Below are 27,851 nucleotides of genomic sequence, written 5' to 3'. Positions count from 1 at the left end.
AATAACAAACTTTTTCCAGTCCGTGCTGTTTTCATTTTATTTATGTTTGCATGGAACTGAAGACAGATGAATTTGCTTGAGGCATGAAAGACTTTAAAAAGAGTTTAAAATAAAAGAGCAAGCAAACTACATCATTGCAGGAATCCTACTGTCATTAAGTAACAGTCCAAAACCCTGATCTGAATTATTGTGTCAATCATATATGTTGAAAAAAAAATTTCCATAATGATCATTATGATTACCAAGTATATGACATACACATTTTCTTTACAACACACTTTGACAAAAGATTAGGTAACACATATTTGATATTTCTACAAAAAAAATAAAATAAAATATACCCCCCCCCCCCATGAGGCTTTCAAAGAAAGGAACTGGTTATTGACTTTGAGCATACAGGCAATTTAAGAATGCTAGCCAGCATTTCCATCATTAAGTCAACAGAACATTGTCATAATAAATCTAATGCGAGTCAGAACAGCTGGTTGACAATAGCTTTGTTTACATGCACAGAGAACTGCATTTCTAACCTGTTTTTACATGAAGTGTGTAAGTAAAGCTCAAAACCCCAGATAACTAGTTTTTTGCATCAAATACCACATTTGGTGTCGACCTGCAGGTTTGTCTGCACTATACATTTTTTATTATAATACTTCAAACATAACTGAACAAAATCAAGCTTTCCAATCATTTTATTCCAGTATAGAGGTAAAATATTTTTTTAGAATGGAAAACCCGCATCAAATTGTTACAAAAGTAACTGTTACGTGACAACTAAAATAGTGACAGAGATTCCTTCCCTTCGCACAGCATTATGGGTATGTTTTTATGTCAGATCAAATTATCTACATCTTAGCATTATCATCTTGCTTTGCCCTGTGTTATACACAAACCTGAGGCTCCATCAACACGGTTTACTCAAACTGGGGTTTTGGCAGAGAGGTTTATTTGGGTTCATGTGAACAGATTAAGCTGAACTACTCCTCGTAGTGTAATCTTTGTTTTCATATTGCCATTACTGCCTATGAACAGTCTACCCATTTATGAAGTTTGCACAGTGAGAGGTGTTTGCTGTATTTTGCGCTCCTACTGATTGTAGAATCAATTGGAAACAGCTCACAGAGATACGCTGTTGCCTTGATTAACTTAATCCATCATTTTAAATGAGAGTGCCACAGTGTGGCGTTGTTTCATAACATACATTTATAAAGCCTTAGTCAGAGCATGTGTATCAAAAGCACTTTCAATCTCCAAGAAGAGCTCATGGCACAGCTCGAGCTAGAATTTATTTCCCACTTAAGCCTTCTATCAACATCAATACATACAGCGTAACATCTGTTTCGGAGAAAATCAGTGCTCAAGTTGCATACTTGATGTTCAACACACTGTGGCAGATGATTTTGGAGAGTCAAATTATGGACATTACTTTCAGTATTTTAGAAATCATTTCTTGCAGAGAAAACTGACTAGCTCATTTTTTGCACAATTAATTTCGAGGACAAGATTATTGTTCATGACTTGCATTGTTAAAACAATCCAACATACAGTAGATATCAATTTGCATTTTCACTACATACGTAATTGAATGGATGTGAAAACAGAGCCATTGAAGATATCAATCAATCATTACCCGTTGTCTTATTCAAAACGGCAGACCATGTTAGTCGGTTAAGCAGTGTGTCGATAAATTATTTTTCAGCAGTGACGTATGACCTGTAAAACGTGATGCAGAGTGGGAGGGGTGGAAGAAGCACAGTGGTGGCTTCACTGGTGGGTTGAGACTTTTCGCAAAACTTAAAGGGGAACTCCACTGACTTACTGACATAAAGATCAGGTATTTATCATGGGCAGTACAGCTCAGCCTGTGAAAACTGTTCTTTCATGTCCTACGAGAAGCTTTGTATAGTCTGAAAAAATACAGTTTTATAAACTAAGTGCATGGAGTTCGAAAGACGTTGGGCGTCTACCAGACGGGGAGGGTCTATGAAAAACATGCTTTTGGTTGCATTGTGGGTAATGTAGGATCCAGTTGACCCATACTATGGAGTTCAAGTCAAGACATCTTGACCTCTCCTGCTTTGTGTTTTTTTTTTGAATGTCTCTACAGAGTCATCTAAGTCAATGGGAGAGCAATATTAATTGCTGGAGTTCCCTTTTTGAGGTTTCACAGAAAAGATAGCTAATTCTAGCAGGTATCGAACTTCCAATCAACCGCAATCACAGTTAATGAGAAGGTCACTCCCTGCATGTAAGCGCAGCCTCTGATTTGACTTAGTGCACACTAGTTAGAGGTTGATACTATTCACTAAACTCATTAAGACAGTGTCCAGTCAAAACTTTTTGTATGATGTATGACAAGTTTTCACTTCCCACACTGGCTTTCGTCCATAATTTAATATTTATATGTGTGCCTGCTGGCAAAACAGTCATGCAGGGTATTTACTGTACATACTGGCATCCATTCCCTGTCAATAAACATCTTATTAATATATATTATTGACACCATCATTATCACGTTAGACTATTAGTACGCTTTGATATTACATCACAGGTTCATCAAATGTCTTTGAATAGCACAACCATGTTTGTCATTCAAACATCTGATGCAATCGTGAGAATAAAGCATCAACTTCTCAAGTGAAGTGATGCTCAAACTTCACAAAGACCCCAGTGATGATCAGTGTCCTATGATCTTTCAGCACTATTTGAAAACACACACACACACACACACACACACACACACACACACACACACACACACACACACACACACACACACACTCTCTCACACACACACACACACACACTTATATACACACACACACATTGTCTAAAAGAGATACCACTTTGGCCACTCGCGCTTACATATTTTGTGCTTTAGGTCTGTATTTTCCAGATCAATGAAACAGCTAGAACCCATGCTTTACGGAGAAATCCCCCAAAATCTCAATAAATTCCTCAGATAACTGGAAGCTGTGACACTTTTTCAGAACTGGGCAGTGTGCCGTTTGGATTTACTAAACTTTTCAGAATATTATCAAAAGTGATAGTGACATTTTTCATTTATTATGAGAGGCTACCAAGTCACAGCACACAATAAAAAAAAAACAAGTATGTGGCAACAGGATGCTGACATGCGTTTCCATCTCTCGCCTAAGACGGTTTTCTTCTTGGGATGTAATTAACCAAAGGAAAGAGAGAAGAGAGATTTGCTCTCTGCTGATAGAAACACACACACATGAACTTAAGAAAACAAAAAGCGCAGGAACTCCTTGCCCTGATGCTTCGACTGCCGGCAGACACAGTGACAGTTATAAGAGACGGATGTAAAGCAAACAGTGAGACAGATGTGAGCGCTTAGACGTCTGTCGTTTGACAATAACATCAACAATCACTAGGAAGAACATGTAGAAAGTAACAAAACCATGGTCGCTGGTTAACACTGCATGTTTTAGAGCCCATGTACTACAATTGAGGCTAGACGTTTTATTTCTTTGACATTGTCCAGTGGGTCATGCTCTGACCCAAAAAAGTAAAAGTTTTCTCAAATGATGGCAAGTGAAGGGGCGTCCAATGGAGGAGGGGCAGCATGGGTGGGGGAGGGGGGGGGGGGGGGGGGGGGGAGTAGTGGCATCAAAGTGGAACATTATATGTGACAAATCTGAAGGAATAAGAAACAAGGAGTCACCAAATGCAGGGGGAAATCCAGTAGATGATGGGGGGTTATTACACAGTATATGGGGCAGAACATGTGTTGGGGCTGCCACTGCATCTCGCATAGCCGAGGGATCAGGGAAGGATTGCGTTTCATTTGGCTTTGATTTCCGAGTAGTTGCTGCCATCATCCCCCCTCCCTGAGGCCCCCTCCCTGGGCCTGGCCCCGATAAACTCCAGAGCAGCGTAATTCAGCTCTTGCCTCTCCAGTCCTGCCATAGAGCCCACAGGTTGATAATCGCCGTCTTCTCCCTGCAGACAGAAGGACCGATCAGCGGCACAAATCACTGGCGAGCTGCCGGTGACGACTCGGATGACAGAGGAGCGCGACGGACAACATAAAGAAAAGAGGTTACTGGTTACTGGTCGACAAGGAGACTGAGATGTTTCTTGTTAGTCAGGGCAATTCGTGTTAGCGATGAGGCAGCCATGCAGAAGGCAGATTTGGAAACAAACGGCAGTGTACAGAGCACAGAAGCAGATATGCGAGGAGATGCATCTGTCACTGAGGTTTGTGTTTTTTTTAATGGGGATTTGTTTAGGAACCTTACCGTAGTCTCCTCTAGAATGGAGTTAAACTTTGAGCCCAACAGCTCTGTCTTAAGCTGTGCAAGAGTTAGGGGAGAGAAAAACAGACAGAAAAACGCAGAGAAGCGATGAAAGCAAGAGAAAACAGTGTTTGGAAAGGTCATGGTTGGAGCTACTGGACTGCTAGTGGGAGAGACTCCTTCTGTTACCTCATTTTCAGGGGTCACAAAGGAGTCTCATAATTTACAACTTGTTGCATTACACAAAACTGTAACCCCAAACAAATTGAGAATGGTCAGCCAACCCATCCTCCATCATAATCATGATCATTGACATCAGCATGTCTCACCACTTTCTTCCTCAGATTTTGTTTGTCCTTCTTGACTGCGCTGTAGTACAAAGCTGGGTTCTCCAGGACCACGTCCTGCCTAGGGTTGCCATTCTCTCTGGGGGACGGAGTCACATGATCAGACTCGGTCTCGACTGCCACTAATGCAGGGCGACACGCCAAGCCTGGGCATCCATTTTAAAACGACAAGCTCTGTAAGGTTATGCTGGTGGCCAAATGTGGTAGTGAGTGACGTGGTTATTTTAATGGGTTTAGTCGCTGAGCTCACACCCACTTCAGGGGTGATTGGTCAGGGAAAGCGTGCAAATTTCGGGGTCCAAATATGCCTCGAGGCTAAAATAAAGCAACTTGGTTAAGAGGGCTACCTGGGTTTTATTTAGCTTAGCAGGTCAAGGATACAGAAGCGGTGTCAGAGCAGGGAATCTGGCCTGCAAAATATAAGGTTAGTCCAGCTCGCTAACCCACTTCACAAGGCAACCAATGTGGACCTTCAGGGATTTCTTGGCAAAGAAACTTCTAAATTGGTCTGGAGAAATGGTTCTCACGTCCACAAAAATCCCACATTCACTCATATACAATGTGCGTCAATGTGTTTTAGAATGGATGACTAGGCTTAAGTGTTTCCTTGGATTTCAGTGAATATTTAGTGAGGAAAATGACTACTTCCGCCTCGCATCGGCCTCTCCATTAGTTTGTCATTCATACTCACTTTTTGTTGTTGTGGCCAACGTATCTCACTGCTGCGATGATGAAGGCTATGACCGCCACTCCTCCAATGGTGCCAACTATAACGGCCATCATGTACTTTTCTGAAAACAAAAGGTTGAAATGAGGGCATTCACACTGCACAACAAGAAGACATCATACAAGGAAAAGACGAGCATTAGGAAGAGGATGTCATTTTAATGTATGTAGCCTACAAAACATTAAGGGTCTGTTCATTTAAACAGAGCATGATTGCATCAATTTAGGGTAAGAAGCTGTTTGCTTGACCAATGAGAAAATTATACATAGTAAGAGGAAGAGTGTACAAGTCAGAAAAGGGGAGAAGAATATCTTATTTCAATGCTGAAGTCCAAAAACACAATCAAACGTTTATAATGTTGATTATGTACTTTTATGAAGAATAGAGAATTTAAAGGTTGACATCATGATATTTTTCTTATTGTCATAATCCCATGAACCAAAAACATAATAATATGTTATGCAGGTTTCAGACCAATCCCACAAGAGCAAACAGTAACAGTAAACAGTAGTGCTTTATTTTCAAATTAAAAATCAAAATATTTTGCAAATTTCCCTGCTGCAGGGCTATTAAAGGATAATCTCATACCATAAAAAAAAAATTGAGTCCTGGTTGGATCAGAGAATAGAGTTGCTTAGGGGAATTTAGAGATGCACAAAACCACAGAAAAATCAACGTTGTGCTCACTACTGTAGCTCATGCAGCTCCCAAGAGAGCACAGCCACTCCTCAAAGGAATAAATGGTCTATTTGGTGCACAACGTCAACTTGTGCGTTTGGTGTGAAAGCCCTGTTAGTCTGTCTCTCACTACTCAGACTCCTCCATCGATGGCACTCATGACACAGTTCAACACATGGGAATGCTATTAGAGGGATGGCAAAGAAGTAAGGGCTGGAAAGAGAAAATTCTAATTTGATTTGATCAAACATTACTGCAAAAATCACACTTAAATAATCAGTTTTGGCTGAACAGTTAGTCTCAACTCACTCTCCTGCTGGAGCTCCAGGAGTACGCTCTCTCTTCCGTACATGTTGTAGATGCTGCAGTGGACGTTGACGGCAGGGCCGCCGTTGTCGACGCGCTCGCCTTTCTCCCGCAGCTTGATCATACCCGTGGAGGTATGTCCATCTGTGTGCGTGTAAAAGTTGTACCGGCCATCCGTTTCGTTGATGGTGATGTTCAGGTCGGGCAGATAGAACTCGATGGTGGGTTCAGGGTTTCCTGTGGCCATGCAGACACACTGGACACCCTCCCTTACCACAGTGCACTTTGACTCCTCCAGGAGGACCGGAGCATCTATTAAAGGAGGCAGCAGAGGAAAGAGCTACAATAACAGCACTGAATATGAAAACTTGAAATATAAATATTCTCAGTTATGCTGCTTCTTGTCAATTGTCAAATTTGTATTCTCGCTTTGAGACCATCGGCAGCAAAGAAGTAAAAACAGCTGAAGCAGAGGTTCATGAATGGGTGGGAGCACCTTTTACATCCTCTCTGAGCATGACCTCTGGAGGGTTTTCAAGCTTGTGAACTCCAAAAAAAAGCAGCAGGACCAGGCGGTAACAGTGCCTAGTCCTCAAACTGACCAACTAGCACCGGTGTTCACAATAATATTCATCCTGTCCCTGGCTCAGTCTGTCATACTCACCTGCTTTAAGAAGTCCACCATCATTCCTGTGCCCAAGAAAACATAAGCAGCCTGAATGGTACTCGCCTCTGTAGTGATGAAGTGCTTTAAACGACTGGTCAAGGATTACATTTGCTCCTCACTTCCCAGAACACTAGACCCACAATAATTTGCCATTGTCCCAACATATAGCACACATTCTCTACACCCCCCTATCTCAGTTGCACAAGAAAGGGAGCTATGTGAAGTTGCTTTTCATTGACTACAGTTCAGTGTTTAACACCGTAGTTCCTTCCAGGCTCGTCAAAAAACTGAAGGACCTGGGATTTAACACCTCACAGCGCATGTGGATCCTGGACCTTCTGACGGGCAGATTGCAGGTGGTGAGGGTGGGTGGACACACCTCTTCAACCCTCATCCTTAACAGTGGAGCACCCTAGGGCTGGGTTTGGAGCCCTCTGCTGTACTCCCTGTACACACACAACTGTGCAATCACATTCAACTTCAACAAGTGTTCACCATCAAGTTTGCCGACGACACAGCTGTGGTGGGCCTGATCACAGATAACAATGAAAAGGCCAACTTGGAAAAAGTAGAGGACCTGACCCACTGGTGTCAGGACAACAACCTACTTGTGAAGAGCTGATAGTTGGCTTTGGGAAGAAGCAGGGAAGGAACTACAACCCCCCCCTTAATATCAATTGTTCCTTGGTGGAAAGGGTGGACAGCTTCAAGTACCTTGGTATCGTCAGTCACCTCAAACTCTTCTGGGTACAAATTCTGTGCATCGCCTAAAATGCTGAGGAATTTCTACTTCAGCACCCTTGACAGTGTCCTGACAGGGAACACCACTACCTGGTACGGAAACAGCACCGAATAGGACCGCAAGGCCATGCAAAAAGTGGTTAGTTTAGCTGAACATACAAAAGGCAGTGCTCTACCTTGCCTAAAGAATATTTACACCAGCCGCGGCAAGAATACGGCTCGGAATATAATTATGGATCCCAAAGATCCAGATAACGGCCTTTTTTCTCTGTTGAGATTTAGAAGAAGGTACCGGATACACTAGGCTATCGCCGAGAGGCTTAGGAAAAGCTTCTACCCTCAGGCTACTAGGATCCTAAACGAGGTCACTTCCTAAGACCTGCAGGTTGCTATCATTCTGTGTCCTACTTCTTTACACTACTGTTGTGTGAAATGCAGGTCAGTGAAACACTCACACTCAACAGTGATGTTGAAGGAGCTGCTGGCTCTTCCATGCTCGTTCTCGGCCAGGCAGCGGTACTGTCCGTCTCCCTGCGGTGTGATCTCTACGATCTGCAGCACCGACAGCTCGTCAGCGGTGATGGTGCCCACCAGCTCCCCGTCCTTCAGCCAGGTGAGTGTTGGGGCTGGGCTGCCCTGGGTGCTACAGTGCAGAGCCAGCGAGGATCCCTCCTGTACCGTCATAGAGTCGTTCACCACGGGCTCACGGGGAGGGTCTACAAAAAAAATGTTTTACTTTTTTTCTGATTCAAATTTGGGAATGTCTCTTTATTTACACAGTTAAATATACACCTTACCTCTACCTCTTTAATATCAAGGACAACATTTTGTAATAACATTTAGAATTATTTTTTTTGGGCCACTTGGGGGCTATGGAAACAGGTTGTGAACACAACGCTGACATGTGATCGCCTGTTTAGTGAACTTGTGAGAAAACAGTTTCTTAAAGCAGTTGCAGCGCAACATTAGCATTCGTTTGGAGTCTTGTTGCTGGCCATCTAGGTAATGTAAGTTCATTGGGTCTCTGTTTTGGGCCCCTACCAACTACTGAGTGAAATATCTGGCTCTTTAGCAGCTAGCCGCCCCATTATGTTCACCAGCTATGTGCCAACTGTGTCTTCCTGCTGTTTGGTGTTGAGCAGGTCGTGCGAGTGAACTTTTAGGCCTTTGAGCTAAAATTCACCACAACCCTCCATAAAGCCGATGGGAGCTGCACATTTGGGGGATAATTCTCTTTTGGTTCATCGTTATGAGCGACCCCTCTCATGTGGTTTTCACATTTTCATTTCATACATTGTTATTCAATGTTAAGATGTTGAGCAGCTTACAAACAGAGTGATGTTCTCTGCTTCTGTGTAAAATATGTGCATTTTAATAAATGCAAATGTTAAATGATTACTTAGGGCAGAGATTTCTGGCTCTCGAAACACACTCCTACAACCTAGACGAACTATTCAAGAGGATGGTCAAGGCACTCATGAGCTGTGTCTCAGTTCCATACTAATGATCAGCAGGTTTTGAGTATGTAGTGCATTACACACAGGAAAAAATATTAAGTATACTAAATAATGTGAGTTTGCACACTAAATCCACCTGTTTTTATATGTTATTGATCAAAACTATTGTGTCACAAAATGTAAAAAGTAAAAGATTTTAGATCCTTGTTTTCTTTCTTGGTGTGAAGTTTATCTGGCAGTGGTATTATAAAATCACAGTCTGATCATGTCTTGTGTCCTTCTGTGTTTGTATAAAACAACAAAAAAGTACATTGATTTATGGTACCATTAGTATGTTATAGATCTGGGACACAGCTCTAATTTTTTTATTCCACAATATTGTCCAACACACTTCTTTATTATTCCGCCATTGCCTTCTCTTGGCTCCGAAGCTCTGCAGTGGATATTGATTTATTGGTTGAATGCAGGATAGTTTGTAAAACACTGAGCATCCGTATGTAAACTAACTAAAGGGTGATTTGAGAAGTTTCTATAAATGTCTTAAAACTGTTTTTCATTTGTTCCCTGTTCCATTGTAGCTGTTGTAAATCCAGCTTCTGTCCTTCAGCCAGATGCAAGCTGGAAACTTTTAAGCGTCACATCATTGTAAGCCGACAAAGGGTGAGTACTGTATACTCAAAACATTTTCAGTGGTTAATTGGAAAATTCAAGTTAATTGGAGAGTTCAAACTAATTTAAAATCATCATTTAAACTTACAAATGCAATGTAATTTACTGTTTCCTCATTTCCTACTACATACTAATTGTATATAGTATGTACAATATGTATGTTGGAATTGGGACTTACACTTGACAGCCAGGTACATGGAGGTGTTCATGATGCCGTAGCCATTGTCCCCGATGCAGGTGTAGATTCCCTCCTGCGCAGGCGTCAAATCGTCCAGGGAGAGGGAGACGTTGGACGCCGTGTCCCACAGCAGCTCCTGGTCTCCGAACATCCAGGAGATCCTGGAATGAGGGTTACTGTCCACCTCGCAGTGCAGCATCACAGAGCTGCCCTCCATCACCTCTGAGGACACGTTCACCCACACAGAGCGTGGAGAATCTGGAGCGGAAAGTAAGGTGGAGAATTTAATGTCATGTTTGGAGAACACTGAATGACTGCCTTAAAAAACAATGGGTTGATATTTCCTGCTGAAATAGATTATACAACAAAAAATATAATATAAAAATATATGCACTCCACAAAGGAATTTCTTTGATAGGACTTGGACCTTAGAAAAGCATCATTATTACTTATTGGCCTTATAGTGCGAGGTGCTTTTTAACTTACACTTGACGTCGAGAGAGATGAGCCTCTCGTACACCAGTGTGGTGTTGGGGTAGTAGACCCTGCAGCCCAGGAGCTGCCCGTTGTGCATGGGTCTGGGTGTGAAGGTGAGGGTGCTGGAGAGTACCGCTGTGTTGCTCTCCTCCAGGTAGTCGGAGCTGAACTCCGGGTCGGGCAGGTAGTCGGTGTACATCCACTGGATCTCTGGAGTCATGTCGGGGCAGTTGTCTGGAGCGTAGCATGTCAGCTCCAGACTCTCATCGCTGACAATCTCCTCTGGGACATCGATGTTGGGTTGATCTGGTGGACAGGAAATTAGTTGATTTCTCAATGATAGTAAGAGGAACTCTATTAGTAAAGCAGCATTTTATCTTCACGCAGACAGGCAAGAAATCAAAGTTAAGCAGAAAACTAGAGCAAAGATATTGTTCCAATCAATGAAATATAACAGTATTCTTACAAAATAATCAAAAACAATAATACAAGATAGAAAAAGGATGGAAATAATTAAGAAAAGAAATGTAAAAGCTGAAAAGATCCAAATGAAAAGGTTTTCTTAAATCTTTTGAAAGAACATTTTCAGCCTTTGTGTTGAGGTGATTAAACACAAAACTTTACTGATTTAATATTTCTGGTTTATTTGTTACTTATTCCACTCTGATCAGTGACTTACCGAGGACCTTAAGCTCAGAGAAGTCTGGGTAAGTATACATGTTGGCTCCACCGAGGTCAGCACGAAAGTAGTATCTCCCTGAGTGCTCCGTGCCGATGTTGTTGATGAGCAGAGTGCAGTTCCTCTGGTGCAGGTCACCCAGCAGCTTGGTGCGGCCCTTGTAGCTCTCGTGCACGACGTCTGTGCGTGATTTGAAGACAACAGGAGGGAAGAGCTGAGGGTACGGCTGGCCGAAGTACCAGATACCGTGAGTGCCACGGTACGGCCTGATACCAGACGGATACATGAAGGTGCACGGGATGACCACACAGGAGTTTGTCATGGCCGAGATGTCCCGAGGTACCCAAACGTTCCACTGGCAACTGCCATCTGAGAGAAGATCAGAGACGAAGTGTAAGATCGCTGCATGCATAGTGAGAAGTGTGAGTTACAACGGAATTGTGGAATTTTTTTTTTACCATTGATAATCAACAGCAGTGGTAAGAGCAGCTCCAAACACCACATGGTCTCTGCTCAACGTCGGACCATAGACCTCTGGAACACATAAGATCCTGTCAGTCACAGCACATGCATCATCAAGAGAAAAAAATAAATAAAAAACTGAAATGTGTTGTTTACAGCATCGGGGCTGCTGCGTGACTCAGAGACTACATCTACCTCTAAGAATCATACAAATACTCAAAATGTTTCATGGTAGCCAAACCTCCAAATAACCTTTTAGAATAGAACATTTTTTAAAGAACTTTTTAAACCTTTGAGAAAAACAACTCGGTTTTTACCTTTAGGACTGCCTTTCTTTGTTAATATCAACAGAATAAGAAATAATATACAAGATTATATTTCTCTTTTCTATCCAATATTGCGTTACAAACAGAACAGCACATTATGGACCACGTTACATAGCCTAAAAAAGTGGATCATGTGACAGAAATGTTGCATGTTGCAATACCACAACAACATCAGAGATGTCCCATTGTTATAGATGGTGAAGAAACTGAAACTCCTTAACATCAGATGCTCTCCACTGAGTGGGAATAGTTGCTTTTTCCCCAGCTTATATTAGCTATTTTTACCTGTTTCCATTTTGAAATATGTGAAAGGTTTTGAATGTATTGCAGTATCTTCATGTAGCTGTTTGTTGTTCGAGTTAGTTTGTGAATTCATATTTCTGTGCCAATCTTTGTCCATTTGTTATTTCAGTGTAAGTATATTTAACTTAACTATTCAGATACTTAGCTGTAACTCTAGCTATTTACATTTTATTTCAGCTATAGTTCAATTCAAGTCAATTAAATTACATTTATCTTGTATACCCTAAAATCACAAATCACAAATTTACCTCAGAGGGCTTTACAATCTGTACACATACGACATCATCTGTCCCACGACCCTCACATCAGTACAGGAAAAACTCCCACAAAAAAATAACTAACAGGGAGGGGAAAAAAAGGAAGAAACCTTAAGTTTGAGTTGAAAACTAAATTTGGATGTGGTTTAATCTATGCTTAACTAAGATGAACAAAAATCAAACTGACTTCCAAACCTGTGCTGTGACTTTTAACTGAGGTTTTACCTTGAAATGCTGATGATGAAAAACAGACAGAAGCTCTGCAGGACAGCTAGTCAGCAGCTCCACTAGAGGGTGTTCACTCACACCCAGACAGCCTGACAGCCTTCTTCTCTGTAAGAACAAGAAAGGGGAAGGGGGGTGACATCAGCATCAGCATCATCATGCGATGACATCACTCACAGCCCACTCGCTCTCACGGAGCCGTGGAAAGTGACTCAAACACAAACTCAGCGTCATCCAGCACCTGCTTGCGCCCCCTCGGTGGAGTCACAGTCGCCATACGTAAGCCCGTCCAATGAATGACACTCACTGTGTTGACTGAGCTGTGACACAACACCAAACTCCAGCTACCACACATCATGTCATCAGCAGATAACCGATACTGTACTAGAAAGAAATCAGGGGGTAAGGGGGGTGATGATATTCAGTGATAGCAAAACAAATGACACTGTATTTATTTATTTTTAAAGCACCAGCAACGGCACATAAATCATTTAGTAATAATAACACTGTTATAATAATCTTTATTTATAGAGCACTTTTCAGAATACACGTTCCGAAGTGCTTCACATAAGCAGCAAACATAACACAGTCACAAATCATTAGGTTAGCAAACAGATAAAATAAACTATTTGGTGAATAACTAACAATATAGTGTAGGAAAAGGTTAGAGTAGGACAAGAAACCCATTTTTAAAGGAAATAAAAGACAAAAAATTAGAGAATCTCCGATAAAAGTATGTTTTAAGAAGGGACTTAAAGGAACAGTGTGTAGCATTTTTAAGGGATCTATTGGCAGAAATGGAATATACTATTCATGTTATAATTAGTGTGTAATCACCTGAAACTAAGAATCGTGTTTTCTTTAGCTTAGACTGAGCTCTTCATATCTACATACGGAGAGGGTCCTCTTCACAGAGTTCTCCATGTTTCTACAGTAGCCCAGAACGGACAAACCAACCACTGGCTCTAGAGAGGGCATTTGTTTTTTTGTTTTTACGTCACTTGAAGGCCACCGCAGTTCTCCGACACGCATCTGAAACGGCGATAAAGTGACCGTGGCATCACCAGCTGTCTTCTGACTTCCGTTGCTCCTAAATTAGTGTTACTTTGTAATGGATGGCCTATGAGCGAGGCCGGCGGCGTTACCACGGTTTAGCACTCGGCAGCTCACTGTGACTGTCGACCTAATTTCCTCGGGCAGATCTTTCCAAAGCTTTAGGCCCCTGACTGCTAACGCTCTGCCCCCTATAGTTTACTGCCGGGCCTCAGGAACAGACAAAAGAGCTCTGCTCGAGGATCCCAAAGTATGTACCAGAGCATGCGGTACTAATAGGTCAGAGATGGGGAGAGAGAGGCCAAGAAGAGCCCTAAAATTAATTAGTAAAAAATGTTTTAAATCTATTCTAAAACATACTGGGAGCCACTGTAAAATGGTTACACGTCTCTTGGCTCTGGTTAAAAGTCTGGCAGCTGAGTATAATAGATTTTTGGTGCAGCCAAGTAAAGAGGCTGTTGCCTCTCAGCACCATTCAGTTTTCTTCCAAAATCCCACTACAGAGAGTTTTGCTCACTTGATATCGATATCAAATGAGAAAACTTGCATCGTTGGTTTTCTCTTCTCTTGTCTCTCTGTTTATAGTCTAGATAGATTTTGGACATTTTTAGCTTTTAGCTCTAAGCTTTAGTCTTAATTGTGTAACTGTATGTAAGTACATTGAGAGCAACTTAAAACCGGAGTCAAATTCCTTGTATGTGGACACATATTTGACCAATAAAGCTGCATAATCATAAATATAACCAATGTATTCATCAATACTTTATTTAAAGTAAACAAAGTTAGTCAGTTTATGTTAACTATGCACCGTTGTAACCTAGTAATAGGTGTGAGGATGAGTGAAGTGTAAATGTGGGATTGGTCCTCCCACTGTGGGAAGAACCCACTGAGCCCCAAAACGTATATCAAAGTTTATTGAGTCACAATGTAGTGAAAAACCATCTTGACACCATGTTTGCCAGTTCTCCATGCATTGCATATTAAACTCCTATTTATTGTAATAATAAAAAAAATGTAATCAATTTCCACCAATAAAATCAAACAGATATGGTCCCTCTGACTAATAATGACACTAAATACATCATCACTCTCTCCAACAGATGTTTCCTGATTACTTTTGTCACACACCTAGCATTAAAGTGATATTTGTGTCACTGCTTTGTCTATTATTTTGGAGTGTCTAGTTCATATTTACATTTTCACCATGCTAATAAGGCGGCGTTAACTTTCTTTAACACAAAGAAATGTGTGTTTAGATGCTATGTTAATAAAATGTATACCATTATCATGGCGACTGCTACTTGTGCAGTGGGTGTCGAATAAATACATGCAGAAGTAGAAGCAGAGGATTTTGCCTCATGCTGCAGCAGCCGGTGTGTGCAGATGGCAGGCCGAAAGTGGATTGTGTATAAGAGCTTCTTGATTAACACGTCCCAACATCCCCCGGAGAATCCACAGCCAATATTAGCCTTGTTGGTGGAGAGAAGTGAAAAATGCTGTTGTTTATGACATTGAAAGAGGCCATGGATTTGTCATGCTGCTCTTCATGCACCATACAGTCACAAATGCATAGATATTTGAACACTTTTACTGGAAGTTTGCTTGGCAAGTAGCTGCCGTCTACTCTTCTTTTAAACTTGCAATAACTTTATATATATATCATCAACTTTTAAGTTGACCCGGTGAACTTGTTAGCAAACAAAATCCAGCAGTTACAGAGTAACATTATAATTCATTTGGAATTATTGTGCACCTTATAAGAATATTCACTCTTATTTTAGCTTGGTTTTGTTCTCAAACAACAACTCCTGAGGGAAATATCTGTCTCTTTAGCTGCTAAAAGCTCCCCTACGTTCACCAGCTAGTCTCAAACTGTGTCTGTCTGCCGTTTGGTGCTGCTTCAGTGGGTTTTCAGAGCTTTTTCGCTGTCTGCTGTGGCCGAATACAACGCTGTGAAAGCAGTGAGACTGAACCAAAACAGTAAAGTTGCAGGCCGGACAGATACACAATGAGCTAAAACTCACATAAAGCTCTGTAAAGCTCAGGGGAGCTGCAGATTTAGGTAATAATTCTCTGTAGGTTCAACCTCTTTCACATAAAAACAAAACCATTGATTACAGCCCTTCAAAAACATTGATATGGTCACATTTCGAGACATCTTAGCCCATAGTGACACAACTGTTGGCTGTGACAATCCCAACTTTTCTCCAATGTTGCGTCAAGCTCCACCATCTGCACTGCAACAAAAGGCCAAGAGATGGGCGAGTGTGTCCGGGCAGAGAGGCCGTGCATCAGCGACGGCAGGAGAGAATGGAGCCGAGCAGCCAGGCAGGGCCGCTGACACCACCGCCACCGCCACCACCAACCTCAACCCCAACAACAACAGCCTCATTGATGGGGCAGACAAACGGCTGGCACTGAGCACACAGCATACGTGTGCACACTTAAGACACACACGCGCGCGACACGCACACAAAACACTTGCCTCATACCAGCCTCAGCACCAGGCTCCTGCTCCCTCTCGGTCCCGACGTCTTCGTCTTCGTCTTCCCGCTGTGTTTGTTCTCCCTGAGTTGGTCGTCTTGCTCCGAATCCTAGACGTCAGATTCTGTGGGAAAGGACAGAAAAGAGAGATGTTAGAAGGAGACAAGGGGAAGAGAGGGAGTCTGTGTGAGCTCTGGTTTACATGTGTCGTGGGCAGCTCTGAATATGCGTTCAGGCATTTCTGGAGCTGTTCTTTGGCCCACTCAGCATTCCTCTCCTCCACCGTTTCCCTCATCTGTCCTGTGCGTCTTGATGCCTTAGAATCTGCGCCTTGATCATACTTTCCTCTCAGGTCAAAGCAAAGTATGTTGACATTAGTTGAACCGTTTCATGCTAGTGGTGCCCAAAACACAAGGGCAAACACTGCTCGGTGAAGGATGATGACTCAATATCACTTTGAGAAAGGCTGCGTTAGAGCAACATACGGTGTGTAGGAGAACCTTAGAACTTGTGAGATGAATGTGGTTATGTAAATTACAGATTTACATTAGTTTGATACAGATTTGAATCTTTGAGATGTTCATTCGTCAAACATCACCATCTAAAAGAGCCTAAATCATATAATTTAACGCAAGAGAATTTGAATTTTAGAGATGAAAAAAGGCTTCAGGGCATCATTGATCTTTCAAGCCGTATGCAGATCTAATATTTTCCCTGCTGAGGAATGCATGTGGGCAGGGAGCACAAGCATGGATTCTCTCAGATGTCCACCTAGTTTACATATAAGAGTAACAAAGGCAACTTTTCTTTGCAAGTGGCACTTCCCCCCCCCCACTCTCATTGTTACATGTTAGGGTGAGTCACTGTGTCCAAAAGCCTTTAGGCCACCGGCCAAGTGACGGCATCGACTGAGCCGCGGATAACCTCAAGGGAATCCCTCCGTAAACAAGAGCTGAAGAGGAGAACGCTGCACTGACGCTCTGGAGCCGAGTTCAAACGAATACGCGGCATGCCATACCGCCCCTACACACACACACATGCAGCATAAGGCAAGCCAGCACACTCCTCAGTGTGGGGTGTGCAGATATGTGACCTTCCTCTGCATCCCGTATGTGTGCTGATTGTAAGCTCGGCCTGCTCCATTGTCCTGCTGGGACTGTAGTCATTGTACTATGTGCACATGAAATGTACGAGAGCAGACCGAGTAAGTGTCCGGTTAAACAGACAGTTTGTCTCCGTCACACAGAAAGAAGCAAAACGTACAACATTTCTTCTTCTAATATCTAAACCTCAACATGATCACTTATTCAACATCGCGCTTCAGGGATACAGACGCTATCTGAACAATCAGCTCTGCTAAATCAGGCCGTGACACCTTTTATGAGTCATTTTACATTATTGAGATTGCTCACGCAAACCAAAAGGCTCACACAAACAAATCGCCTGTGCCAAGAAGAACATTTTCATTGTGAATATCGTCTGCGGCCCGTGTACAAGAGCTTCGCCGAGGCTCTTGGACACGGGGTGGGAAAAAAAAAGAATGGGAACCTTGTATGCAGAACACTGCCCATTGTGCGAGGCAGCAAGTGGAGGAATTTTTTTTTTTTTTCCGGAACAGGCCCTCTCACAGCTTGCGCTTTGCTGTTTGCCTGTGACGCGCGTTGGTCCACCACAAAGTTAAGGCCCCCACTAAAATACTCGGCGGAGCAGATGGTCTTAAAACATGACTGCTCCCCCTCCCACACATGGCGCGCTGAGCTGCGATGAGCACAGCGCACCGCACACACACACACACACACACACACACACTCATGCACGCAAGATACAAACATAAACACGGAGTTATGCCAATATTCAGTCACACAGTCTGTCCAAGGTACTGCAGAGGGTGCTGGCATAAATAAAAGATTCAGACTGGACTTTGAGGTCATCAAAGAAAGTAAAAACCAATCTGCTTGCCTCTTACAGCTGATGCTTTGAAGTGTTAGGTGCATTAAGTACTTCTATTTCACTTTTCATGCCCATAATGTATGCAGTTCTTTTATTATCCTTTAAGTCCTACAAGGAAACAATGATGCAGGTGTTATTTTACACAAGAAAACACAGAAGATGACTTAATGGATGTCAAGAGTGTTTTTCTTGATATTTCTTGGTGTGTGCATGTGTGTTTCACTCCCTGCCTACAAATTAGTGCTGATGCTACATATTTGCTACATTTCTGTTTGGTTTGCAGTGCAAATTAGCATGCATTTTTTTTTTTTTCTATTTCTAGACAAGACCGACATTGACAGATCACATTTTAGGAGTATTTCATCAGGAGCACATGAAGTAAGCATGACAACAGAGTAATCTTCAGTTGGCAGATCACCAACATGTCGAGAGACCAGGAGCACCAAAAGCCTATTTCAATCTTTTTCTACCTGGCAAACCAAGTGACTCTGGCATTCCCCGGCCCAGTGGGCAGATGGTGAGCCACAGGCCTCCTCTCTCATTAGAGCGCTCTCCCTTCCGCTCTGAACAAAAGGGGGCGACAAACAGAGCCGTCACCTGTTCGGCCACACAGGCGGAGAAAGAGTGGCCCCCATCCCAACGCTCGCTAAAACCCAATCCTCTTGACTCGATGTCCAAAAGTGGGACCGCAAAAAATGACCCAAATCCAACTGAAAATCTAATTGGATGGAGAAACTTGATGCACACGTCGATCGATTGTTTTAAAATGCATTAATTGGCCTAAAGTTGAAGCCATAATTAAAGGTCAAAATCTGTAACTCAAATGTGATGTGATTTAGCCTGTCCTGGAGGGATTATGCTTTTTGGCATTTGGTCTGATTAAAAATTACACTCCACCACCACTCTGATTTTTATAAAACACTTGTTTTTTCCCTACTTGTTTTCTCTGTAAACCTTCTATTTTGCAGATGCAGTGGAAAAACTGTCATTAAAGAAAACATATCTTTCACTCATTTTCATAATGCAGTCCACTGCTGTTAAATCACTTGTAAAACTGTTTTGGTTGGCTGCGTAATCAGAGGCTCTTCTACCTGGCATCAGATGTTTGGATGTGGTAAGACGCTCTGGTAATTACAGGAACGGCTCATCGCTAATGGCACAGGCAGCGAAATCTGTCCAGTAATGATTGGCTGGGCTTTTAGCAGCCCCCGCCAACAACGTGTACACACACACACTCTCACACACACACAAACACACACACACACACAGAGAGAGAGAAAACACACTCTCTCACTCATGTGTCCACGCTTACACATCATCACAAGACACGTTCACTCATGCACGCATTCATTAAGAGACACACACACACACACACACACACACACACACACACACACACACACTTATTCATTACCTAACTCAGTCTAACTTGTGACTCGTCCAACTCTCGATCTTTTCACTCGCTCATTCATCACCACATCGATGAACAGTCACGCAAACAAGCACACACTCACTCTGACTGTAGCTGTTTGACCCTAAAGAACAAAAGTAACAAAATGATATAGATAGCTGTTGATAAATGGAAGTTATTACTTATTCATTCCTGCCTTCGCCCTCCCCTAGTCCCTTCCCTTTTTCTTACTAAAACATCTCCAATTCCAAAAGCTCCCGAAGGCATGAATAAAAACAAACAAATCAGAATTCACTGCAGCTGCTCACCTGTGTAGGTGACCGTGGCGGACCTCCAAGCGTTCAGCAGCTCCTGTTTGAGCAGTTCCAGCAGCCTTCCCTCTGACACTCACACGCAAAGCGTCACACCAGCCCGTTGCCAGCAAGACCTCTCGCCACTCTCTGTACCAAGCCCCAACGGTGGAGAATAAACTGCCCGTCCCACCACCTCCTCTGCCACCACCATCATCACCATCACCCCTCCCATATGAAAATCGGCCCTTCAGTGTAGCAGCATTGTTCTGAGGCTTCGCCCCGAGGGTCAGCCATTCATAAATACACAGGGGGCCACAAAGGACCACACTGTTACCCCCTCGCCCCAGCAAATATGGGTGAGGCTTTGAGCTCCGAGGCCTTTCTATCCAACACGGCCAGTTGCTGTACGCTGGATGGAACTGAGCATATTTGATTATTTTTGGACTGATGGAGAGCACATCCACATTTTTGTTTTGTTTTTGAGGTCATCGTAACAAAAGACAGGAAGTGAGTTTCTGATGCAGATGATGAGGGGCCAATATGAGGGAAAGTAGTAAGGAAGCCTTTTAGTCAAATCTGTTACTCTTTTGAGTCTAAAAACGCTTCAGAGGCGAGATAAACTAAAGAACAATAATAATGTGTTTTTTTGCATGTTTTAGCCCAGTGACCACAAATCTGCTTTCCAGAGCTTGACAAAGTGGTTAATAATTTTCATGTGTTTTCCCACCTTCCAGGCATCAATGGGTTTCCAACAATTTCACGACCAAAGAAAAATCAACTTGCAGATACTCTCTTTTATAATTGTTAATGTTCGTGTAGCTCGCCCTTAAAAATCTAAAATACATTACATAGATGCTGAGAAAATGTATCTCTGCAAGTCGATCGATAAACCTGGAGGCTAATAAAAACATCTTGGAGCACTTTGCTATGCCAAGATCAAAATACAGGGAAACACTGTTCCATATTAATAATTTGTAGTAAATTGGCTAAAACATGTCCAAACTCTAATATGGTTCTTTACACAAAGTCAAACTTCTCGGCTCCAACACTAAGATCCTTAACTAAGTACAGTAGCTTGCTAACACATAGCAAACATTAGCTCGCCAACAGCTAATTAATCCCATCCCATCATCGTTTTAGTTATCAACTGCACCCCTGGTAGACACATGATGCTGACATCTAACATTTTTAGATAGCTACAGGCATTTTGTTAGCGTTTCAGCCCCTGGGTGCATATTGTGACGTTGATCGTTTTTTCCCCGCCGGTGGACGTGGTTTTCTGAGTGTTGCGCTCTGTCTCAATACAGAAAAACTTCATAAAAGTTACATAACAGACTGAAAAACCCCACCTAATTAAAGAGCATCACTTCTCGTTTGTTTCAAGACAGTTGTTTGGTTGCATGAGGATTCAAAATAATAATAATCCATAGCATTTGGATTTAATTACACTTTGAGCTGATGTGAGGCGTCCATGCTGTTTGGCACATTCGTATTATCAGTTATATCTGAGGTCTCAGGGAAACGAAAGCTCCCCAGTCATAATTATAACTTAGATGTTGACGTGAGCAGTATTTACAAGTTGGAAAAGCATAATTACAATATATGACATGAACGCTGCATTAGTGCTTCTGTAACCGTAACTATCATTCGGAGACATTTGTGTCTTGTTTTGTGAGAAAACCACAATTATTATTGAGTACAAATCTACTTAAATAGACTAAAAGTAAATGTTTTGTCTTGAAGATACTTTTGTGCTAATATTACTGGGCTCCACGATAAAGCTGGAGGTTGTGTGTACAAACATCTCCACTTGCCTCTGTGATCGAAGACACTACTGACCCCTCCTTGATGTCCTTCGATTGAACCACACAGTGAACTAAGGTCACCCTGAAGCTGCTTTTAAAAACATCCATTTGGGTTTTCTTCAGTCATAGTTCCACTTTGCAACCGGTAGATCACCATAATTTAATCTAAGTTATGATATTGTGATTTTTGTACTGGTGAGGTTCCCCTAAAGCCTATTTTAAAGGTCTAATTACAACGTTTGGTTGTTTTAAAGCAATCGTACATCACATTGGGGAATAAGCTTGTAACTTCCTGCGACTACCACAAATAAAAACATGACACATTACTAAGCCTATACGTAGCATTAAGAGTATTCAAACAGTAGCATGGTGCTGTGACCGTGTCATGAAACCCCAAGACTTTTAACGCACCCCCTCCCTCCTCCTGACACAGTAGCCATTGTCTCCCGAGGCCTTCTGGGATAGAACAGCTCAGCTCGAGCCTGACACCGCACAACACTGGGAAGTCGATGCGCACAGATAATTGTCTTTTAATCACAACAATCCCCTTTTCTCTGGCCTTGCTCGTTTGTTTCTGTCTCTTGTTCAACCTTTCTGTCTTGGTTGTAACTCTTGTGGCTTCATGCAAGTTTGGCCGGCCACATCGAGCTCTTGTGATGGAAGCCGGGCAGGAATGATGAATTTTTTTAGCAACATTTCACAGAGCTTGTCTAATCACGTTTGAAGCACCTGAGAAATATTGAAAAAATTATTTGAACTTGTAGAGATGTAGATCCTCTTGAACATGCTTTTATCTCCTCACGCCTTGATTCCCGGTATTCAGTAATTCACTTAACTTTCTCCATAAGAGGCACATTGTACCTTGTTTTGATACGTGCTCTATAAATAAAGTGTATTATTTTATTATATACCAGAGGAGTAAACTATTAAATCCATCAAAGAAAAAAACTTTGTCTACTTCTCAAACATACCTTAAACATTAATGAACTCAATTATCAAGCCTGTCGCTGACTGAATATATGTCTTTTGATCATATTAATTGCCCGATATAACCAAACTTCCAACTGTTTGGTGGCAGGAGGGCATTGGAAATCGATCATAAATAAATACAGTGCTGAAAATTGACTTAGTCCCAGGCAGTGCCCTAATACCAGAGATGGAATCAATTCATTGTTTGGTAAGTCTCAAGTCTTTGCACTCAAGTTCAAAGTCAAGACAGGCGAGTCCCGAATCAAGACTGAGAATCACCAAGTCAAGTCCCAAGTTCTAAACTTTGACTTTTGAGTCCTAAACAAGACATAAAACGCTCTTCACCAAATGTAATGCCACTTTAACAACTGGCTCCAGCTGCCACTCAGTAATGGTAGTTCTGCACGGTTTTTGAATGCAACTTGATTGGATGCTGTCGGATTGTTTCAAACAGGGCAGAACTCAAGAATTACATGTCGACTTGCTGGGAATAAAAAGCGTTGATTCAGTAAATTAAGGGAAATTAATAGATTTGTGTTGTGGCGGATTATGAACAACAAACGATAGAAATTCAGTTTGTTCAGCTCAGTTTTTTCCCCCCAAGTAAATCCTCTTCTCAAACAAATTAATGTCTCAAATAAGTGGAGTTGCAAACCTTTTGTCCAAAAAGAAAGAAATTTAAAATCATCAACTTTGTGACTCTAGTCCAACTCAAGTCCAAGTCATGTGACTCTAAACCACACCTCAGCATAATACAGGTGGTATTACACTAAAAGTGACACTGCACAACACTGGAATTGGCCATGGTAGTGATGCTTCTCAACCACTGGTCCGGGGCCCACTGTTGGGTCGCAGAGGTACTGCCAAATGGTTGGATTCAAATGAAAACATTATTTCTGGGGGGAGGGGGTAGCATACAAAGCTAGTTACTTTTATATATAAACATGCTCAATAATTCATATCAATATAAAACGTCAAATTAGAATGAATAATTTCAATGACCAGTTGCGTTTGAATATCACCACACCAATCACGACACATCATCACGTGTTTTGCCATTGCTAGCTAGCTAACGTTCCCTCACATGCAGTGACACAAAATGGATCGCATTTAGAAATTAAAAAGTGATGTGGGAAACAACCCTGCACCAGTAAAAGCTACAACGCGTGTGGTGAGGAAATATGACCCTGAATCCATTCATTTGGATTCATGATGGCAGGCAGTGATGGCTGAGCCTTCACCTGAGCTAACGTGTAATCAGCCAGCACAACTTAAAACAGCAGTGCGGGTGTGCAGCGCCTTTAAAACACCAATGAAATACCTCCAGAATGCATTGTTGAGCAGCTTAACACACGGCTCTGTTCTTTAAATTATGTTTTTGTTTTTTCCAATGACAGTGATAATTTGCTTACTACTCACAAATTGGGTTTCAAAACAATAAATACACACACACACACACACACACACACACACACACACATATATATATATATATGTGTGTGTGTGTGTGTGTGTGTGTGTGTGTGTGTGTGTGTGTGTGTGTGTGTGTGTGTGTGTGTATATATATATATATATATATATATATATATATATATATATATATATATATATCACATTAATGCTGCAGCTGGTAAAGGTGGGACTCATTTGCTGGTAGCTTAACCTGTAATAAAATACATAAGTTATTTGTTATATTTTGTATTAAAAAGTAACTAGTAACTTAAGTTGTCAAAAAAATATAGTGGAGTAAAAAATACAATATTTAGCTCCAAGATGTATAAAGTAGCATAAAATGGAAATACCCAAGTAAAGTACAAGTTCCAAGAACTTAAGTATCTAAGTACAGTACTTGAGTAAATGTTCTTGGTAAATGTAATTCCATCACTGCTTGTTGGGGAAACTTTAAAATCCACAGATAGACTTTTGTAACAGCAAGCAACAATCCTTGTGGCTGTACTAAGAGTAAAACACAGCAGGATCTGCATTGTAAACACACACATGCTTTTACAGTATTATAGTGTAGACATGGAGGGTGGCATGGGGGAGAGACGGTGTGTGGGTGGGTGAGGGGGTTGCTGGGATTGTGCTGGACAGAGACTGGTGACAGAACAACACACTGAGAATGGATCCATTGTCCCTCTGTCCACTTTACTGGGCAGCACTGGATATCTGCCATTTGCAAAACTGCTAGAAACGATTGCATTCTGTATTTCTATCGCTCCACTAGACGGTGTTTACCTAAAGCATTTCACATTCTGGTCATTTATCTATTGCACTTAATTGACTCTGACAAAGTGGCAAGTAGTTCAATGTGCTAATCTACCAAACAAGGTCTTAAACTTTTATTGGCCATGGAGAAATAGATGGACAACAAATTATCAAGAGCAGTCTTAAAACCTACTTTGGTTTAAAAGACAATGTGCCTGCTGCTCAGGTATTTCAATTCTGAGTTTTTTTTTCTAATTTTGATGAGAAAAAAAAGAGGAAAATATTTTCATTTGAACATTAAGGTCCCAATTTAAATGTCACAGTCAATATTCAAACATTTAATTTGGGGCATTACCAAAATTCAACTCAGTGAGATTTTAAAAAAAAACATTCAACTTGACATTTCTTTCCTTTCAGAACGAAAATGAAATTGTATTTACTTATTAGGTTAATGCATACTGTTTATTACAATTAGGGATTATTGACCCAGTTCAGGATTTCATATTCACAGCCCTAACATGCTGCTGTCCCTGTGTTACATGGGATTTTTTATTCCCAAAGGTGCAACTAATCCCAAATGTGTCCTACTTGGCCTAAATTCCCATATTGCACTCCAACTGCCATTTGGGGTGTGTTTGACATGCATTTTTTTTTACATCTTCTATAGCTTTTTTCCATTATAGAGCTTGAGATTGTTCACAGACATTTTGTAGAAATGAAACACTCATCTCAAAATGTCTTAAAAAGCTGTTTCTGTGATTAAATGTCCCTTCATCAATATGTGTACAATGACACAAACCTCTAAAGCAAGGAGAGCTATACATTTGCTTAGTAATGACAATTAACGTGGCTGTGAAGAAAAAAAAATGTTGAATGTGATAATTAGGTGATAATTCGTCATGGCGAGACCAATATACAACCTAGTGTTTGCTCTTTTTTTTTGGTTTATTCAAAATATTTGACAAATGGCGTCACCAGTCTCCGGTCAATAAATACTCAGATAAATGCATAGTCATCAAACAGAACAGGTAGACCATGACTTATTTCCTGTGTATCATTTTTGGCTGAAATCTATTAAACTGTGTTACAGCATCAAATGTAGATATACTATAATGAAGGATTATTAACCCCACATGTACGCCACACTGCTGCCACTAAATGATCACATTAGTCCACTCACTGGCGTTCTGTTGCAAAGAAAATATTTGAAATGACAATCTCATAACCCAGAGAAGAAAGGAAAAATAAAGACTTTTGTCTCGGAGTGAAAAACCCAGCAGCATGTTGACGACTTACAAATTTAAAAGTAATGAATAATAATTGTAGATTAGAAAGCAGCAGAGCTCTTACCTTATCAGCTGATCTGAAGCCAGTGAGGAGCTCAGAGAGCGTCTTCTCTCCTCCAGCATTTGCTTTCTCTGCTGCTCTCCCTCCTCTTTCTCTCTCTCCGTCAGCAGATTGGGTCTTTGGCATACAGAACCTGTGATTAAAGGGGGGGGCAGCAGCTTTCAGATTTTAGATTCACACATTATTTATTATTTCATTAAAGGATAATTATAAGGTTTTTTGCAAATTAAGTTTGCTTTTCTATAGATTTGGCAACCATTTCTAGCATTGCTGAAATCTGGAAACACAACAACATCAACAACAATAAAGTTCAACAATACGTGATCGGTCCGATTATCTAAACCACTAAATTTGGAGGAAAAACTGGAAGCAAGCACACCTTGTAAATAATAATCCCTCGTTGCACAAGAAAACTGTGTGTGTGCACGACAACGTATAGTAGGAGAAGGTCGAACCAGGAAGTCGGTGTTTAAAGTGTGAAGGACAAACATTTTGAATAATTCTGTCTGTTTATCTGTCCATTCTCTACCTATTTCACTTCTTTTTCTACAGTTCTGCAATTACTTTGAGTGAAATGTTATTATTACCAATAAATGGTCCAAACTTGTATAATAAGACTAAAGTTGTGATAAACTGGAAATATCCTACAAAACTATTGTCATACATATTGACAAACCAGCCCATTTTCCCTTTTACCGAGGACTCTGCGCTTCACAATATCCCTGCAATCTCAACGTCCAGTGCCAACGCAGGAAATTCTGTTGGTTTTATGAAGCAGAGGCTGTTTTGAGGGTCAGGGGCGATGAAAAACAAAAAGGGGCAGCAGCGTGCAGAAGGTTTTCTAGCATCTATGGCTGCCTATATAAAACTGAAGGCACTTGCTTTATCCACAGGGGCATCAAAGAGTTACGTTGCATTGCAGACAGATTCTCGTGTCGTCACGAAAGAAAGAATCCTGAGATCACAAATCACCTGAAAATGGAAAAGATGTGTTCGACATCTGTCCCGACTGGAGAAAGAGTTTGATCGACTGAAGGTTCATTCAACCACCTGCCAAGTATCTTTTGAAAGTGCCTGCCTGGGTCAGGTTACTTTAGCTGCTGTTGTTTTCTTTTAACCCGAGTCCACCCATGGCGAGGTTGAGGTTGTAAGGGTGTGGAGGTTGTGATGGTAGACGGGGGCGTGGAGCACGTCAGACTTTCATGCATTATCCTCTTGTCACAGACCTGCAAGTGTGTTTTTATCAACCGTAACCATTAGTACCATACATTAAAGCATAAAATAGTTACCTTGTGGAAAGAGATTATGGAAACATTGATATTCTTATGATGTCACAAACACCCACTTGGTGTTTCCACCACGGCAGTCGAGGAACCTCACATTAGCACCATTCGTTACTGCTACATCAGGTGTGTCTGATGTGGATGTGATAAAAAAAAAAAAATACTCTGCTGACAGCTTTGACTATAAAGCCAGTGAAACAAATCTCTTCTTCTTTCTTTGGAAAATCTCTGGGGGAGAGACATGAGCCGAGCTGGAAAATATGAGGAATAGCTCAAATAACCCTCAC

General features: G+C 41.5%; 1 protein-coding gene across 5 annotated transcripts; it reads right to left on the bottom strand.

The window, feature by feature from the left end:
• Positions 1-23: 23 nt before the first annotated feature.
• mag (myelin associated glycoprotein) lies at positions 24-26,368 on the bottom strand. Of its 5 annotated transcripts, none has more exons than XM_068735539.1 (13): positions 26,285-26,368; positions 16,300-16,422; positions 12,762-12,869; positions 11,647-11,722; positions 11,189-11,557; positions 10,519-10,815; positions 10,033-10,290; positions 8,184-8,444; positions 6,324-6,632; positions 5,301-5,400; positions 4,592-4,688; positions 4,266-4,319; positions 24-3,966 (listed from the first exon to the last, which is right to left on the bottom strand). In XM_068735539.1, exons 4-13 carry the CDS (start codon positions 11,690-11,692, stop codon positions 3,808-3,810), a joined length of 1,950 nt encoding a protein of 649 aa, XP_068591640.1. In that variant the 5' UTR covers positions 11,693-11,722; positions 12,762-12,869; positions 16,300-16,422; positions 26,285-26,368; the 3' UTR covers positions 24-3,807. The 5 variants fall into 5 exon arrangements, with proteins under 5 accessions (XP_068591640.1, XP_068591639.1, XP_068591641.1 ...); XM_068735538.1 differs by lacking the exon at positions 26,285-26,368 and adding an exon at positions 19,968-22,010; XM_068735540.1 differs by lacking the exons at positions 4,266-4,319; positions 26,285-26,368 and adding an exon at positions 19,968-22,012.
• Positions 26,369-27,851: the final 1,483 nt, after the last annotated feature.

The sequence above is a fragment of the Cebidichthys violaceus genome, unplaced genomic scaffold, assembly GCF_023349555.1.
Source record: "Cebidichthys violaceus isolate CVI_PGR_0920_01 unplaced genomic scaffold, fCebVio1.0.p SCAF_7, whole genome shotgun sequence".
Lineage (NCBI taxonomy): Eukaryota > Metazoa > Chordata > Actinopteri > Perciformes > Stichaeidae > Cebidichthys > Cebidichthys violaceus.
The sequence above is the reverse complement of the archived record's forward strand: the minus strand, read 5'-3'. Positions and strand labels throughout refer to the sequence as shown.